This window comes from Enhydra lutris, unplaced genomic scaffold (genome assembly GCF_002288905.1).
Source record: "Enhydra lutris kenyoni isolate GAN:26980312 unplaced genomic scaffold, ASM228890v2 scaffoldscaffold88, whole genome shotgun sequence".
Lineage (NCBI taxonomy): Eukaryota > Metazoa > Chordata > Mammalia > Carnivora > Mustelidae > Enhydra > Enhydra lutris.
This window is the reverse complement of record NW_019154172.1, coordinates 2562149-2581357: the sequence shown is the minus strand read 5'-3', so window position 1 is coordinate 2581357 and position 19209 is coordinate 2562149. Positions and strand designations below refer to the sequence as shown.

The following is a 19209-nucleotide window of genomic DNA, read 5'->3' as shown; positions in this document are numbered from 1 at the left end:
GTCTGGGGAACACCAGGCAAAGCTGAAAGTGAGGCTACCATACTGAAAACAGGGAAAATAACAGCAATGAATGCAAAATGGATGCTTCCCTCTTCCTTTGTTGTACTGCTTTGCCTATATTCCATGCTTTCTCTTTCTTGGATTACTGGTGAAGCACATCCTCTACTAAGTTCTTGAGAAAGAGTGTAAGGGAGACCTTGGATATATGAAAATATCTTTCTTGTATTTCACTAACCAATAGTTTGCCTACGTCTGCAATTCTAAGTTGAAAATTATTTTCCCTATGAATTCTGAAGGCATTGCTCCATTGCCTTCTACTTTCCAGTGTGACTAGTAAGAAGCATGATCAATCTGATTCCAGATTCTTCTGAGGAGTGATCAATTTTTTTTTTGTAGCTTACAGGAGGATACTCCTTGTATCTGATGCTGAAATCTCATGATATTGTGCCTTGATGTGGGTGTGTTTTCATTCACTAGTCTGTCCCCTTCAATTTGAAAACTCATGTCTTAAAGTTCTCGAACATTTTATTCAAACAAGAACAAAAAAGTTAAAAGAGATAAAAATGGTTGTTACCGAGAAGAAACTGAGAGAACAGAGTGAAGGACTATTGTTCTTGTAAGAAATCATGTAAAACTAACTCTTCAAATAAATATATGCATGTATAATTTGATTAAAATAACTTTAAATATCTATGTTTAAACATATCTACCTTAAATATACACTTTTATATAATGAAAACATTTTTTATGTTTAAATATATATATATGGGTTTTGGGGGGGGGGGGTATCTGATAACCAATCAGATAAATACATGAAAGAATCCAAACACTTCCAGTTGCTTAGCCTGGGGAACTGAAAAAACTGTGATAATCATGGAAGATACAGAAAAGTTAGGAAAGGTAGATTTGAAGGAAATACTGGTGAGCATATATATAAATTCTATGTTAAAGATTATTCAAATAGAGATGTGTTTTAAATAGATGAAAATAGGGGCACCCTATTTTCCACCTGAGGGTGGCTCAGTCGTTAAGCTACTGCCTTCGGCTAGGGTCATGGTCCCAGGTTCCTCGGATCTAGCCCCACATCGGGCTCCCTGCTGTGGAGGTGGGAGCCTGCTTTCCCTCGCCCACTGTCCCTGCTTGTGTTACTACTGTCGCTGTCTCTCTGTCAGATAAATAAAATCTTAAAAGAAAATAGATGAAAATATAGGAAAGAAGCTATGTGAGAAGTCAGGAATTACAATTTTAGAGAATCTTTTTTTTTTTTGAGAATCTTTAACACATGTAAGAAAAATAAGGGAATGAGATTTAGTAGTTACCAAACAAATACTTAAGGTAGGAAAGCAAGTAGCTGGGCAAATAGAAATGAAGGAAGCTTAATAGTTATAAGTTCTAGCCCCAGCAATGAGACTAGAAAAGAAGTATAATGGGCAAGAAAAAGAAAATGAGCAGGCAAAAGAAACAAAGAAAGAAGAGTCAGTGAAAAAAAATTAAAAATAAGCAGAGCAGCATCTTCATGAGGCTTATCTAAAAGGCACAATTGTGGGGACGCCTGGGTGGCTCAGTTGGTTGAGCGACTGCCTTCGGCTCAGGTCATGATCCTAGAGTCCCAGGATCGAGTCCCACATTGGGCTCCCTGCTCGGTGGGGAGTCTGCTTCTCCCCCTGACCGCTCTCCTTTTACTCTCTCTCTCTCTCTCAAATAAACAAATAAAATCTTTAAAAAAAAAAAAAAAGGCACAATTACAGAGTATGGAGAACTAAGAGACGAATTCCAATAAGAAGCCTAAAAATTATTTAACGAGCTGAGAAACAAGGGCAGGCACCTGGGTGGATTGGTCAGTTAAGTGTCTGCCTTCCAGCTCAGGTCATGATCCTGGGGTCCTGGGATTGAGTCCCTCACTGGGCAACCTGTTCTGCAGGCGGGGTCGGGGGTGGGTGGGTCTGCTTCTCCCTCTCCCTCTGCCCGCTCCCCTCCCCCCCCCGCACTCATTTTCTTTCTCTCTCTCTCTCAGATAAATAAAATCTTAAATATATAAATAACTGAAAAACAGAACACCTGGCTGGCTCAGTTGGTGGAGTATGCAACTCTTGATCTTGGGATTATGAGGTCGAGCCCCACATTGGGTGTAAAGATTACTTAAAAATAAAGTCTTTAAAAAATAAAGAGCTGAAAAACAACTATGAGTAAAAAACACAGTAGGGACACCTGGGTGGCTCATCAGTTAAGCCGCTGCCTTCGGCTCAGGTCATGATCCCAGGGTCCTGGGATCGAGTTCCACATTGGGCTCCTTGCTCTGCAGGGAGCCGGCTTCTCTCTCCACCTCTGCCTGCCACTCTGCCTACTTGTGCTTGCTTGTGCGCGCGCTCTCTCTCTCTCTCTCTCTGACAAACAAATAAATAAAATCTTGAAAAAAAATAAAAAAAAAAAAAACACAGTAACTCACAGAAAAGATTTTAGGAACTGCAACACTCTTCCAGTTTTTTTTTCAGCACCTTGCACTCACCGCTCCATCTAAGCTATTATGCCCTCCTGGGCTGCCCAGATATGGTATTTCACCTTCTTCGCCTACAGAAAAAGACAATATCCCACCCTCCTCCTCCTCCTCAAAAGATATCTGTCATCTTTATCATACTACATTGCAGTAGGCAGTGACTCTAAGAGTGGAAAATCTTACACCTTAATGATTAAGAATATTGACTATGGGAGCAGCTGGGTGGCTCAGTCAGCTGAGCATCAGACTCTTGATTTCAGCTCAGGTTATTATCTCAGGGTCATGAGATCCAGCCTTAGGATGGGCTCAGTGCAGAGTCTGCTTGAAATTCTCTCTCCCTCTCTCTGCCCCTCCCCCTACACATGCATGTGAGCATGTGCACTCTCTCTTTAAAATAAATAAAGAAAACGGGTGCCTCAATGCATCAGTTGGTTAAACATTCAACTCTTGATTTCAGCTCAAGTCATGATCTCAGGGTCCTAAGATGGAGCCCCAAGTCGGGCTCTGCATTGGACATGGAGTCTGCTTGGCAGTTTCTCCTTCTCCCTCTGCCCAGTCCCCATTCTCTCTTAAAAATAAAAATAAAATAAAAAATTTAAAAATGTAAAATAAAAAGTTGACTGTGTAGACAGATTGCCAACAATCAAATTGTCTCTACCCCCTACCAGCTATGAGATTTCAAACTATTCACCCTGTGCCTTAGTTTCCTCATTTGTAAAACAATAATATTAAGGTATCATAGGACTGCTGTAAAAATTAAACAAGATAATACATATGAGGATTAAATGAAATAATGTACTTAGAATAGCTGACATATTTATTAATAAATGCTAGCTATTATAAATTAATTCATGTTAATGGCTTAATTAGTATTACCCTTTCAGAGGTATTTTCATGTGAACAGTGCATAAAGATATGAACCCCCAACATTCACTTACTCAACCAATAATTACTGAACTCAGTTCCACATCCTTAGCACCACTGTGAGCAGTGGGGTGCTATGGTGAAAAAGGAAGGTAAAGGTGCTGGTTCTCATGAAACTTAAATTCTAATTACATTCTTAAAATCATAAACTTAGTCTGTCCATTCAATACAGTGAAAATGTAAAGGAGAAAATACAAAATGAAGAAATGATGAAGAGGGGCACCTGGCTGGCTCAGTTGGTAGAGCATGCAACTGCTGATCTTGGGGTTGTTAAGTCTGAGGCCAATGTTGGGTGTAAAGATTACTTAAAAATAAAATATTTTTTAAAATGACGAAGGGACGCCTGGGTGGCTCAGTGGGTTAAGCCTCTGCTTCAGCTCAGGTAATGATCCCAAAGTCCTGGGATGGAGCCCTTTATCAGGCTCCCTGCTCAGCGGGGAGCCTGCTCCCCCGCCCCACTGCCTGCCTGCCTCTCTGCCTACTTGTGATATCTTTCTCTCTGTCAAATAAATAAATAAAATCTTTAAAAAAATAAAAAATGATGAAGAGATGCAAAAGTTCAGAGAATTAATTTGAAAGTGAGAGATGGTTTCTAGTATACAGAATAGCCAATAAAACAGGAAAGTGCAACCTGGCATAAGTAGGAACTTCATAAATGTTTAATCATTCTTAAAAAAAGATGGCTCTAGAAGCAGGGCCTATCACTAGGTGTGGATGTTGGGCCCAGATACATTCCAGTGAGCTCAAGCCTTGCATTTCAGAAAGAGCTTAAATGTATTCTTTTACTGTTACATTTAAATGAAATCAGCTAGGGGTGCCTGCCTGGCTCAGTTGGTAGAGTATGTGACTCTTGACTTGGAGGCTGTAAGTCTGAGCCCCACACTGGGTGTAAAGATTACGTAAAAATAAAATCTTATTGGGTTACAGACATTGGGGAGGGTATAGGATATGGTGAGTGCTGTGAAATGTGTAAGCCGGACAATTCACAGACCTGTACCGCTGGGGCAAATAATAAATTATATGTCAATAAAAATAATTAATTCTTTAAAAGATTTTATTTATTTATTTGACAGAGATCACAAATAGGCAGAGAGGCAGGCAGAGAGAGAGAAGTGGGGAAGCAGGCTCCCCATTGAGCAGAGAGTCTGATGCGGGGCTCAATCCCAGGACCCTGAGATCATGACCTGAGCAGAAGGCAGTTTAACCCACTGAGCCACCCAGGCGCCCCCAAAATAATTAATTTTTAAAAAGGGGAAAAAATCTTTTAAAAACAGGTTATTAAATAAATACATACATAAAATCAGCTTTATACCCCCCACATAGGACAGTACCACCATGAACTTAACCTTTAAAATAAATATTGTGGGGGCACCTGGGTGGTTCAGTCAGTTAAGTGTCTGACTTTAGATCTCAGCTCAGGTCTTGATCATGAGGTTTTTTGTTTGTTTGTTTGTTTGTTTTTGTTTTTGTTTTTTTTAAAGATTTTACTTATTTATTTGACAGAGAGAAATCACAAGTAGGCAGAGAGGCAGGCAGAGAGAGAGGAGGAAGCGGCTCCCCGCTGAGCAGAAAGCCCGATGTGGGGCTCGAACCCAGGACCTGGGATCATGACCTGAGCCGAAGGCAGCGGCTCAACCCACTGAGCCACCCAGGCGCCCCTTGATCATGAGGTTTTGAGTTCAAGCCCCACATTGGGCTCCATGCTGGGCATGGAGCCTACCTACATACATACATACATACACAAACACATACATATATACATAAATATTCAAGTGAATAGCTTAATGGGAAAAAAAAAAAAAAGAAGATGTCCAAAAACAGTTCCCACTATCAAGGATTCAAATAGTTTTGGAATGAAATACCCACAATATGTCATGGCCTAAGTATAAGCCAGGAAAAGGGTTTGTCTCCTTGACTGTAACAATTTAGTTTTTGAAGATGAGCCATCACTTGGCTACCAATAACCTACTGTTATTTCCTTAGAAGAAATTCCTCTATCACAGAGAACCACAAAAGACTTTCATTAAACTTCCAGGAAACACGGTATTCTCATCTGTTGGAGGACTGTTTGAGTAGAGGGGTAGGGCTATAATGCAAAAAAACTAAAATTAGAGACCACTATATCATAAAAATAAGAAAACTAGAGTTCCAATAATGCAGAATTATCTACTTCTTAATGTTTAAGAAGAGAAGATTCAGGTTGGCACCACAAATCTACACAGATATACTATGCAGATCAAGGTTCTTTTTCAAAATGTTAATTGTATTCCAATTGTTGAATTAGTAAATTATATTTAATACACTTCCCCCCCCCTTTTTTTAAAGACTTATTTAGCTGTCAGAGAGAGAGCACAATATCAGCAGCAGGCAGAGAAGCAAGAGAAGCAGACTCCCTGCTGAGCAGGACTCTGGGATCATTACCTGAGCAGAAGGCAGACGCCTAATCAACTGAGCTATCCAGGTGTCCCTAATATACTTTTCAAAAAGGTTTTTGCCATAAAGTATCTTGACATAATAATTTTACACCACATAAATTCCTATTTTTCCAATATCTGAAAAAAGTAAAGGTAATGGGTAAGAATATTGTTAACTAATCCTTTCAAAATATAATTTATATAAGTGAAAATTATGTAACAATAAAAATTTTTCCTAAATATCAGCTTTACAAACCCAAACAATGTTCCTTCCTTAACCTTCTGCCACATTCACCATCCACAGTAAGCGGTAACTACTAGCACAAAAAGAGGTAAGATGAGACTACCAGAATCAAGGGAAGAAATACCTACATTCCTACAAATTCACTCATATCTCTGGTTTGAATACCAAATTGGAAGTCAAATACCTAATCTCTTCCCAATGAATGCCTTTAGCCTGCATTATGAATCATGCATGCAATTTAAAAAGTGTTCCTCAAAACTGTTAGTATTTCATAGACAAAAAAGACAGCCTAATACTTCATGGACCACCTACCAACCACTTCTACTTGCCAATGCTTAAGCAGAAGTAACGAAAAATAATAGAATATGGGAAATTATCAATTCATGCAGGCAAAAGGCCATTATCACATTAGACCTATTACTTCAACATAACTCTTAAAGAGTAGAAAATAAGCCACATCTTACTCTGCCTTTGATCCAGCACCACATTAAGATATACGCAAAGGAACCAGGTCCCCTACAAGATACTTAAGGGCCAACAACACTCTCTAAATCACACTCTATGTACAATTAACATGATCATCAAGCATTATTATTAACACTGAAGATTACCTTAAATGGAACTTAGAGAGAAAAGTTAAATAATGATTACAAAAATCTTTTGCAGACATTTGTGAAAATAGAATTAGTAAGAACTATAGGAAATCTTAACCAGCAAAAAAAAAACCTCAAAGAATTAGGTATGTCTCTAATCCCTAAAATGGCTCTAAGGAAATGTTTGACAATGCAACAAAGAATTCTGACCTGAAAAGCATTTACCTTCTTTTTTTAAGATTTATTTATTTATTTCAGAGAGAGAGTTTCCAAGCATGCAGCTAGCAGGTGGGGGCTGGGGCAAAGGGAGAGAAAGAGAGAAAATCTCAAGCAGACTCCCACTGAGGGCAGAGTCTCTGGGGGCTTTATCCCAGGACCCTGAGATCATGATCTCAGCAAGAGTCCGAGGCTCAACCAACTACACTACCCAGGCACACCAAAAACATTTTCTTTCTTTTCACTGAGCACAGTGTATTTCCATCCCATGACCCTCCATTCATAGTCCACATTTCCCAAAACCCAACAGGCTATAAAAGTCCACAATGTATCTGTGATTGCTTCCATTTTCTATAAAGAGGCAAAAGAAAAAAATGAAGGGAAAAAGCACCTTTCCTAATTTAATAACCAGGTAATTAAATGTTGTATCAATAACTTGGAAGAGATGTGACAATTTTTCAACATCAAAAAGGAGATCTAAAAATTGCAGGCACAGGATGTCAAAGGATAATAAACAAAATCAAATGCTTCATCAGCAAGGATTCTACACAAATAAACACCATTTTCTGGTTCAGATTTCAGCTGATATGAATCAAGTAATAAAATGTGGTCAAGAAACTGTCATTCTGGTCACTGTTGTTGAAAAAAACAAAATAAAGCAGCCCCACCCACACTGCGGGGGGGGGGGGGGGGCGGGGAAAGCTTCCGAAACATTCACTAATCTTGTTTACCCAGGCCACCTCTTAATAAGAGAAATGCTTTGCAACTTGACTAGGGTTATGTAACTATTTTGCAATGTGTTATCAGTTTAAAATCGTGTTTATTTACTCCCCAGTATTAACACATAGGTTATTTTACTACGAGGCCCGGTTTGCCATAATAATAGCATCTTTCCAATTTTATTCCATCATCAGCACTTCCTGCAATAAAACCTGAGCCATTAATTTTATCTTTTCCTCTAAAAAAATTTGAAAGATTTTATAATATATTGACATGTGACTAATTAAATTCCTTAAATAGCTCTGTTACCAGAAACAGGGTAGCAAAGACACTAAATTTCATAGGGATTCAACTGTTATAGCAAAACTTGGGTACCATAAATTATACTCATTTCAGAGACATAGAAAAAAAATCCAATTTCAGCTTCAACATGGGAACCCCAGTGAGTCCCTTCCACTGCTGTATTTTCAAGCAATTCAACCCCAACTTGTGGGTTCTTTTTTAAGCCTATCAAAGATAGGGATTTCTGGAAAAGGATTTTATTTCACAAGAACGTAGAGTAGGATCCCTAAAATGAACTCCTCAGGGAGAAGTAACTGTAATATAGTGGAAAGAGGACTGGGGCTAGGAATTTGGAGACCTGATCTGTTTAGACCTGCCTCAATACACTCCACTCCATTACTTAGACATGACTGGCTAGATTTTTTAATATCCAAGCTCCCCCTTTTGAAGAGATGTTCACTGAAAAATGACATGAAACTGACTCTTCTTTCAAAAGAACCCTCAACCCTTTAATTTTTTAAAATATTTTATTTATTTATTTATTTATTTATTTATTTGACAGAGAGAACTACAAGCAGGGGGAGTGGCAGGCACAAGGAGAGGGAGAAGCAGGCTCCCCGCTGAGCAGGAAGCCCGACTAGGGCTGGATCCCAGGACCCTGGGATCACGACCTGACAAGACAGACGTTTAACCGCTTAACCTACTGAGCCACCCAGGCGCCCCCTGAACTTTTCTTAAAGAATGGGAACTGCCTCGATCTACAACCAACAAGATTTAAACCTCGGGTTCTGGATGCTAGCTGTTGGTAAGATCTGCCCAGAACACCAACCATTACATAAGCTTCTGTCCTCAGCAGTTGAAGACACTATAGCCACTTAATAAAACGCCAGTTTCAAAGGATAGCGGGGGAGGGGGGGGCGACGACAGTCTAGAAAAGCTAAGTATATACTCAAAGATTTTTATTTAAACGTTTAAACGTTTCGAAGTGCAACACTTCAGCTAAACAGCAACATGGTTCAGTGTTTGTAAATCCAAATTACTTTTAAAGTAAGACGAGCCATTCTGCCCAGTTATTCTGCAACAAGCAGCTCCAGTGGGCAGAGTTGAAAGAGGACCACATCACACATCAGAAAGCCGTCAGGGGAGTGGAGGCAGGCCAAGCCCAGCTCGGGGAGCCGCTCCAACAGAACTCACCCTAAGGAACTCCCTCCAGCCCTCTCCCTCCCTCCACCTCAGGTCTCCCCAGTTCCCTAGGGTCGGCCCCTCCCCCCAACCGTCCCTCCCATCCCCCACAACCCTCTGGCCACCCCCGTTCGTCCTAGCGCCCTCAGCCCCAACTACTGCCCCGGAGCCCTGGGTCTCCTCAGCTGCCAACCCTTTCAGCCCCTCCTCCTTTAGAGGCGCCCTAGTCCTCAGTCTACTCACCGGGGTTAGCAGCAGTCGCCGCCATGGCCGTAGATGCCACTGCCGTCGCGCCACCCCCCCAGTGGGAGGAGTCGCCGCCACAGAACCGGGGAAGGGGGAGGGGAGAGCCACTCCCCAGATGCGGCGCCCCGCTGCCGCCACCGCTACCGCGGAATCAAAGATGGCGGCTGTGGCAACCCCCCCCCCCCCCCCCCCCCCCCCCCCCCCCCCCCCCCCCGCCACCCGCCCCAGCCCCTACGGAGGACAGACCCCGCCCATAGAGTGGGTGGAGTCCCCCCCCCCCTCAGCCCGCCTGCTCTGAGAAACTGACCAATGAAAATGTCAAGAGGTTGGACTAGCCACTGTGCCCGCCGGTCCATTGGAGGAGGGCGGGCAAAAAAGAAGTCCAGCTGTCTCTCTAATCCCGCCTCCTGTGCGTCAAAGGTCAGTGATCGAGTGACGTAAGTGAAAAAAATTTTACTAAAAATCTCGGGTAGGTGGTGGATTCCCCCGGCTAACAACTAACTGTACGAACGAGTAAATCCTCTTTAGGTGCTCTAATGCTTCAACTTTACGCAGTGATTTGTAATCCTTTCTAGAATTTGATCCTCCTTTCGGGACCTTTGTCCCTGGTGAAAAAAAAACTCAATAATTATTTTTTGAGTGCCTGGTATGGAATTCAGTCGTGGAAAACAATCTGGGCGCTTAAGGTGAGGGAGATACCGACAGCCAAAACAGAAGGCAATGTATGAAGCAGGTATTTTGATGAAGAGTGGGATGACTTCTTTTGGTCAATGATAGGGACATAATGATGGGTTTTTAGTAGGAAAGTGAAAAGATGAGGACTGAACAGATCTTTTAATAATAGGAAGCACTAAACATTCGGGCCAGACGCTACCCAAACTGCCTTGTGTGTTTACTCATTTAATCGTCACAACACGTAATGTAGATTCTATTACTATTTCCATCTTGCAGATAAGAAAACAAGCAAAGAGATTAAGCAAGTGATAACTGGTAAGTAATGGCGTGCGATGCAAACTGAAGAACTCTGACTCTAGGAACAAGTTTTAACACTACAAGATACTGCCACCTTTACATGTATTTCTCAAATTATTTAATATAAATTTAATTCGAATTTTAACAAATTCCATTACACTATTGAGCATATTCACATTCTTATAGGTTACATATGGACTACAAAGATTACATTGATCCTTTTCTCTCATTATTTAACAGTACAATTTATCTCTACTGAGGTATTTTAACATAAATTGTATATTATTGTTTACATTGTTAAAATTATTTTGTACTTTGTTGCTATTTTGTTGTGTTGTATTTCCTGTTTATCAAAAAAGAAAAATTACCCACTCAAAAGAAGTTAGCTGGGGCGCCTGGGTGGCCCAGTGGGTTAAAGCCTCTTCCTTTGGCTCAGGTCATAATCTCAGGGTCCTAGGCAGAGAGCCTGCTTCCCTTTCTCTCTGGCTGCCCGCCTCTGTCTACTTGTGATCTCTGCCTGTCAGATGAATAAATAAAATCTTAAAAAAAAAAAAAAAGAGGAGTAAGCTGACACAAAAGAAGTAGTGATGAAAAAAGTAACAAATAATTTCAATTCAAAATTGTGTGGTAAAGGTAGCTAGCTATTAAACAAGACGTTCAGATATAGACTGCAACTTTTGTGCCTTTACATGATAAGTTCATCCAAGCAGTGATAAATAAATGAATAAATAAAAGTGTAAATAGAAAATACAACTATGACTATCTGTGGGACACCTGGATAACTTTGTTGGTTAAGCAGTTAAGTGTCTTCCTTTCTGCTCAGGTCATGATCTCAGGGTCCTGGGATCAAGCCTCATGTTAGGCTCCCTGCTCAGTGGAGAGCCTGCATCTCCTTCTCTCTCTGCCTCTCCCTGGCTCATGCTACTCTCTTTCTATCTCAAGTAAATAAATAAAATAAAATTAAAAAAAGGGAAGAAAAAATACAATTATGGGCATCTAAAAATTGGATTTTAGGGGCGCCTGGGTGGCTCAGTGGGTTAAGCCGCTGCCTTCGGCTCAGGTCATGATCCCAGGTCCTGGGTTCGAGCCCCACATCGGGCTTTCTGCTCAGCAGGGAGCCTGCTTCCTCCTCTCTCTCTGCCTGCCTCTCTGCCTATTTGTGATTTCTCTCTGTCAAATAAATAAATAAAATCTTTAAAAAAATAAAAAATAAAAAAAAATAAAAATTGGATTTTATTGGACCAATAATCTATCTGTTCACTGCCCACTACACCTTGGCTATTAGAAACTTTTGCCAAACAGTGACTCAAAAAGCCATCAAAGCTTACAAGTCATTTTTGAACTAAACATAATAACCTCATTGCCTTGTAAAATGTATTTTTCCAGAATGAATGTAAAATAATGTTTTCCAGTATGAAATGAATGAATTTATGGATTAAAAAAAGATCAAGTAACATCCCTGGTTAAAAAAATGGCAAAACTCGTTTTTGTTTCAGTGATGCTTGTATAACTAGCTACAGATGTTTTGCTTGGAAAAAGTATAACAAGCTACTGGCAAAAATCCCTGATCAAATACCACATAAAATCATGCATAGTATACAACACGAAAAGGCAATATTAGCCCTGTACTTCTGAACAGTTGGACACCACTGAGGCATAGAATATGAATCATTTCACAGCATATATGCAGTACATAAGGAAAAATGCCCAGAAACTTCGTGTTTGGTTTATCATTCAAAATTGAAGTTACACTAATTCTAAAAGATATATGCACTTCTGTGTTTAATGCAGCATTATTTACAATAGCCAAGATACAGAAGCAACTCAAGTATTCAACAAGAGATGAATGGATAAAGATGTGGTATACAATGGAATATTACTCACCATTAAAAAAGAATGAAATCTTGCCATTTGCATGGGTGGATCTAGAGGGTAAAATTCTAAATGAAATAAAATAAGTCAGTCAAAGACAAATACTATATGATTTCACCCATATGTGGAATTTAAGAAACAAAACAAATGAACAATGAAAAAAAAGAGACAAAAAACCAGACTCTTAAAATATACAGAACAAACTGGTGGTTGCCAGAAGGGAGGTTGGGGTGGAAGGTAGAGGAATGAGTGAAATAGGTGAAGAGGATTAAAAGTACACTTACTGTGGTGATCACTACCACAATGAGATACCAACTCACACCAGTCGGAAGGGCTAAAATTAATATGTCAGGAAATTACAGATGTTGGTGAGGATGCAGAAAAAGGGGAACCTTCTTAAACTGTTGGTGGGAATGCAAGCTGGTGCAGCCACTCTGGAAAACAGCATGGAGGTTCCTCAAAAAGATGAAAATAGAGCTACCCTATAACCCAGCAATTGCACTACTTGGGTATTTACCCCAAAGATACACATGTAATCCAAAGGGGCACCTACACCCCAATGTTTATAGTAGCAAAGTCCACAATAGCCGAACTATGGAAAAAGCCCAGATGTCCATCAACAGATAAATGGATAAAGAAGATATGGGGTATGCATGTGTGTGTGCGCACATGGGCACGCGTATGAGTATTACGCAACCACCAAAAAAAAATTATAATCTCGCATTTACAATGATGTGGTTGGAACTAGAGGGTATTATGCTAAGCAAAATAAGTCAATCAGAGAAATACAATTATCTTATGATCTCACCGTTACGTGGAATTTGAGAAACAAGGTGGAGGATCATAGGGGAAGAGAGGAAAAAATGAAACAAGAAGAAACCAGAGAGGGAGACAAACCATAAGAGACTCTTAATCTCAGGAAACAAACTGAGGGTTGCTGCAGTGGAGGGGGATGGGGGGGTTGAAGGGATGGGGTGGCTGGGTGATGGACATTGGGGAGGATATGTTGTTATGGTGAGTGCTGTGTATTTTGTAAGACTGATGAATCACAGACCTGTACCCCTGAAACAAATAATACATTATATGTTAATAAAAATAAATAAATAAAAATAAATAGTCAAAAAATGACTAAAATATCCTATTAATACATATATACTTTTAAAAAGGACTGCTTTAGGGGCGCCTGGGTGGCTCAGTGGGTTAAAGCCTCTGCCTTCGGCTCAGGTCATGATCTCAGAGTCCTGGGATCGAGCCCCGCATCCGGCTCTCTGCTCAGTGGGACGCCTGCTTCTCCCTCTCTCTCTGTCTGCCTCTCTGTCTACTTGTGATCTCTCTCTGTCAAATAAATAAATAAAATCTTTAAAAAAAAAAAAGGACTGCTTTAGAGGAACTCACTATATAAGATATGCAAAAATTGGAAAATTTTAACTCAACTTGTTTTAACAAAAAATGCAGTTGTGACCAATTCAGAATTGTGATTCATTTTTCCTTTCTTGTGTTACTGTTTAATTGTTCTGATTGTCTATGCTACTTAAGTATTTATTCTTATACTCTTTTTTGATAGAAAATGGTGTACAATAAAATGATGTGTCAAACCTTAAAAAAGAACTGTTGAATCACTGTCTTATGCACCTGAAATATAGTGGAATTCAAAAATAAATAAAAATTTGTTTAAAAATAAAGTAAAAATCCATTGCTATAGTATGATATATGTCATAATAAAGATAAGAAAAAAGAAAACTTTTGGAAGGATACACAGAAAGCCATTACCTACACTTAGTTCTGAGGCAACAAATTGGAGTCTAAATGGGAAAAACACTTACTTTCCACTAAGATTTTTTGGATATTTCAGCTTATATGTAGGTTGGGAGAATGCTAAGCTTATATGTAGGTTGGGAGAATGCTAAGAGAAGTAAAAATATTGACACAGTAAAAAAAAAAAAAAAATTGAAGTTGCAGAACAGGACATTTTCATTCAGAAAAAAATTCTTTTAAAAAATAATTATTTTGAGGGGCGCCTGGGTGGCTCAGTGGGTTAAAGCCTCTGCCTTCAGCTCAGGTCATGATCCCAGGGTCCTGAGATCGAGCCCCACATTGGGCTCTCTGCTCTGAGGGGAGCCAGCTTCCTCCTCTCTCTCTGCCTGCCTCTCTGCCTATCTCTGTCAAATAAATAAAATATTAAAAAAATAAAAACATAATAATAATAAATAATTATTTGGGGGAGGTGCCTGGGTGGCTCAGTGGGTTAAGCCTCTGCCTTCAGCTCAGGTCATGATCTCTGGGTCCTGGGATGGAGCCCCACATCAGGCTGTCTGCTCAGCAGGGAGCCTGCTTCTCCCCTCTCTCTGACTGCCACTCTGCCTATTTGTGGTCTCTCTCTGTCAAATAAATAAATAAAATCTTTAAAAATAAATAAATAAAAATAAAAAAGAATTATTTTGTGAGGTATGAGAAAGTCTGAAAAAGATATCTTGGGATCAGCACTGAAGGAGTTGTAACCTTCAGTGTAGAAAGGTCATTATTCCTATAATAAAATGTCAGTCCACTTTCTGTTTTATTCAAAGAACAGTTGGCAGCCAAATAGCATTCCTCCTGATTCTGATAAAGCATAGAACAAGTTAATACAAACTGTAAATATAGTAAAATAATAGCCAGTAAGCATAATCTCTGAGAAGAAATAGGTAAATATTAGAAGACAGCTTTTTCTGTAGTGAAGTGAGATAAGTGATGAGGAAGATGTTCTCATAAATTTTTGAATAATGACTGAAGTAAAAGATGCCCTTTCAGGATGCTCAGGTCATGATCCCAGCATCCTAGGATCAAGTCCTGCATGCGACTCCTTGCTCAGTGGGGAGCCTGGTTCTCCCTCTGCCTACCACTCCCCCTGCTTGTGCCCTCTCTCTTTCTTTCTCTGACAAATAACATAAATAAAATCTTTTTTTTTTAAAAAGATCCCTTTTCTCCCATAAGATAATACTAACAAAAACCATTTTTTCAAGTACATTTATCTGAGCCCTGTTTTCATTATTTTTATTAGCTTGAATTTATTACTTCAAGTTCTAAGTGACCTGATTTTTTTTTGTTTCCAAATGAATACTTTATCAGATCATTTGAACATTAAATTTATCCTCCTTTGCAATCCAAAATAGTTCCCTGAAGTTTGCTCTGTGTGCTTACTTTGCTTATTTGTTTTCTAAACTCTTTGGCACAATTTCTGGGAGTTGAGACCGCCATGATACAGGTCAGGAGAGAACTTTTCTTTTGCGCTGCCAATTCTGATAAATGCCACAATTTTTTTAAAAGATTTTATTTATTTATTTGACAGACAGAGATCACAAGTAGGCAGAGAGGCAGGCAGAGAGAGAGAGGAGGAAGCAGGCTCCCTGCCGAGCAGAGAGCCCGATGTGGGGCTCGATCCCAGGACTCTGGGATCATGACCTAAGCCGAAGGCAGAGGCCTTAACCCACTGAGCCACCTAGGCGCCCCAATGCCACAATTTTTAATCTTAAGAACAAAGTATCAGGATTTTTTAAGAAAACCAGACTATTATGCAAATGCCTTGACTGCCAAGAGTTTATTATTTCTCAATACATGATAATTTTGTTTCTTCATCAGAGGGAAAAGAAGGCATGACACATTATTGAACGTATTTTGAACCACATCAAATTGTTACAGTCGAATGGGGAAAAAATGCTTTCAGAGTTGAATGCAACCCTTGCAACGGCATACAATGCCTGCTCTCTCCCACGTTGAAACATTCAACTTTAGAGGTTGCTGTATGCTGTCTGCATAAGATCTAACAAACTACTGAAAGCCACCTTCAATTAAAAACTCTCTATAATTCTAGGTCCATGTTAGATTCAACTCTACAGAAATGATCTGAATGAGTGGTAGCCATCACCCGTTGCAGTACCTGACAAACCCACTGCAATTCAGATTTTCTAATTTTAATAGAAATGAAAATTAAAAAGTTGGTTAAGAAATTACCTACTGTGGGTCACTTGGGTGGCTCAGTCGGTTGAGCATCTACCTTCAGCTCAGGTCATGACCCCAGGGTCCTGGGATCAAGTACCACATCCAGCTTCTTTTTTTTTTTTTTCTTTTTAAAGATTTTTTTTTATTATTTTTATGTATTTATTTGACAGACAGAGATCACAAGTATGCAGGGAGGCAGGCAGAGAGAGAGGAGGAAGCAGGCTCTCCACGGAGCAGAGAGCCCGATGTGGGGCTCGATCCCAGGACCCTGGGATCACGACCTGAACCGAAGGCAGAGGCTTCAACCCACTGAGCCACCCAGCTGCCCCTTTTTTTTTCTTTTTAAAGATTTTATTTATTTACTTGACAGAGAGAGATAGCAAGAGAGTGAACACAAGCACAAGAAGCTGGAGAGGGAGAAGCAGGCTCCCTACCAAGCGTGGAGCCTGATGCAGGACTCCATCCCAGGATGACGCTGGGATCATAATCTGAGCTAAAAGCAGACACTTGACGACTGAGCCACCCAGGCGCCCCCCACATCAAGCTTCTTGCCCAGCGAGGCACCTACTTCTCCTTCTGCCTGCCTCTCTCTCACTTTCTCTCTCTCTCTGACAAATAAATAAATAAAATCTTAAAAAAAAAAAAAAATAACAGGCTGACCAGTCAACTTAAACTTCAGGTAAACAACAAATGACTTTTTTAGTATAAGTATGCTCTAAATATTGCATAGGAAATATTTATATTTTTTAAAAAGTCATCTTTTGGGGCGTCTGAATGGCTTAGTTGGTTAAGCGTCTGCCTTGGGCTCAGATCATGATGCCAGAACCCTGGGATAGAGCCCTGTATTAGGCTCTCTCCTCAATGGAGAGCCTGTTTCTCCCTCTGCCTAATGCTCCCCCTGCTTTTGCTCTCTCTCTCTCTCTCACTCTCGCTCTATCTCATAAATAAATAAAATATTTAAAAATTTTTAAAAATTAAAAGGTTATCTTTTATCTGGAAACCCTATTCCTGGAGGTTAAAATTTTAAGGAAGAGTGATCCAGATTATTTGGGGGATGGGCAGAGACTAGAAACAGAAAATCCACTTAGGTAAATAACTACTGCAGAAATCCAGGGGAGGGGCCCCTGGGTGGCTCAGTGGGTTAAGCCTCTGACTTCAGCTCAGGTTGTGATCTCGGGGTTCCAGGATCGAGCCCTGCATGGGGCTCTCTGCTCAGCAGGGAGCCTGCTCCCCGCCCTGCCCCCTCCCGCCTCTCTGCCTACTTGTGATCTCTGTCAAATAAATAAATAAAATCTTAAAAAAAAAAAAGAAAGAAAGAAATCCAGGGAAACAATTACAAGGATCAGACATAGGTCAGTGAAGCTGAAAAGATAATGATTGTGACAAAATAAGGTTTGCCATGGGATTCTATGCATAGGGAGTGAAAGGAAGTGGTGACGTCAAAGAAAGCTTTTGGATGATATCAATATCAGAGACTGGTGATGCAGGAAACAGAGGCAGAAGAAAATTTATTAAATTTTCTTATTGCCTACAGCCCATTGACAAGTCCTTGAAACAGTCAGAGTGACTTTCCTCTGGGAACTCAGCTGCCTCCATGCTAATACTTTGCTAATACTTTACTAATAGTTTGCTAAGGGGGAAAGGCCATCTTAGCCCAACCCCCAAGACCCTGTAAGTCTACCTTAACATATAAAAATTACTGTGGAAACTTCATTTATCTCTACCCACCAAGATACATGTTGGCAATCATCCCCCAAGTATATGACCCACCAATATACATCTGAAGGGTCTCATGACTTGGGTTTACTAGACAGTAAAAAATGACCTTTTCCAAGCAATAGCTAGCCCCCTAAAAGTCCTGGAAAACTTCCTTCCAAAATTCTTTAGAGACTTACATTCTCCCTAACCCCCTCCCAGTGTGAAAGTTTATAATAGGCCACTCCTCATGAAGTGCATGCAGCTCTTTCTGCCCACAGGTCCTATCCCCATGGTTTAATAAAACCACCTTTTGCACCAAAGACGTCTCAAGAATTCTTTCTTAGCCATCGGCTTTGAACCCTAATGTCTTTTCCTAACTGGAAGTTCAGGTTTCTTTGGTTGAAATTTATTTGTTGGTTTGGTTGGTGGGACATCCAGGTAAAAATGCTTATTAAGCATATGAAATCATAGGGCATCTGCCCAAAAGAGAGATTGGGATCTAGACCTAAAGTTATGCATCAGTGCAAGAGACTGTGGTTGCAGAAAATGACAGCACCATAGTTAAGAGAGATAAGCAAAAGGACGCAAAGAATGCTTCATGAAATGCCTGTTTCAGGCATCTGAGGAAAGTCAACCATGCAAGATGGAAGCAGAGATCAATAAGATGGAACTTATGTTCCAGAAAGCTGACTCTGATCTGGATTATATTCAATACAGACTGGAATATGAAATCAAGACTAATCATCCTGATTCAACAGGCAAGAAAAATCCCGTTACACTCTTAAAAGAATTGTTAGCAATAAAGTCTCAATATCAAGCTTTGCAAGCACACGTTAAACCAATTGCTGTCAAGCAGAAAGAGACTAAGAGCTGTGTTTGTGCTACTGTTCTTAATGACCATAACAAACCCTACAAAGCAACCAGACCTGGGGCTATCACCATGGACTAAAGAAGAGAAAACTGCAGCAGAGCAATTAAAGTCTCACACATCAGACTTATGAAGAAATAGACTTGCAAAAGAGAACTCTCATGGAGAAGAGATCCATTCCAGAAAGATTTAGGAAGGTGTCTTGTTAGCACTTAATGACTAGAGGTGGGGGGATGGCAAAGGAGAAGGGGATTTGGCTTGAGTGCTTAGGTAGTTGATACCTTTCACAAAAGAGAGCAGTATAGAAAGGGAAGATATTAATTAATAAAGTTCAGCCAAAAGGATGGAATGGGAATCAAGGGATTTTTAAAATATATGCACACATACTTAGTCTTATAATTTTAGGCAAGGAAGTTTCTTAACACTATTTTGCAACTGTTTTTGTGTAATTGGGATAACATAGATGTTCTGACCTATTGTAAAAGAATATTTATGTACTATCAGTCAGT

At 40.0% G+C, this 19209-nt stretch overlaps 1 protein-coding gene and 1 pseudogene across 3 annotated transcripts in view; one reads left to right on the top strand and one right to left on the bottom strand.

The window, feature by feature from the left end:
• Positions 1 to 9445, bottom strand: part of LOC111161943 (aryl hydrocarbon receptor nuclear translocator) — a 73135-nt gene extending 63690 nt beyond the window's left edge. For all 3 annotated transcript variants that reach the window (XM_022526013.1, XM_022526014.1, XM_022526015.1), the window contains exon 1: positions 9313 to 9445. In XM_022526013.1, the coding sequence (XP_022381721.1) occupies positions 9313 to 9337 (25 nt within the window). In that variant the 5' untranslated portion in view covers positions 9338 to 9445. The remainder of the gene's footprint in view (positions 1 to 9312) is intronic.
• Positions 9446 to 18475: 9030 nt separating this feature from the next.
• LOC111162091 lies at positions 18476 to 18833 on the top strand (annotated as a pseudogene).
• Positions 18834 to 19209: the final 376 nt, after the last annotated feature.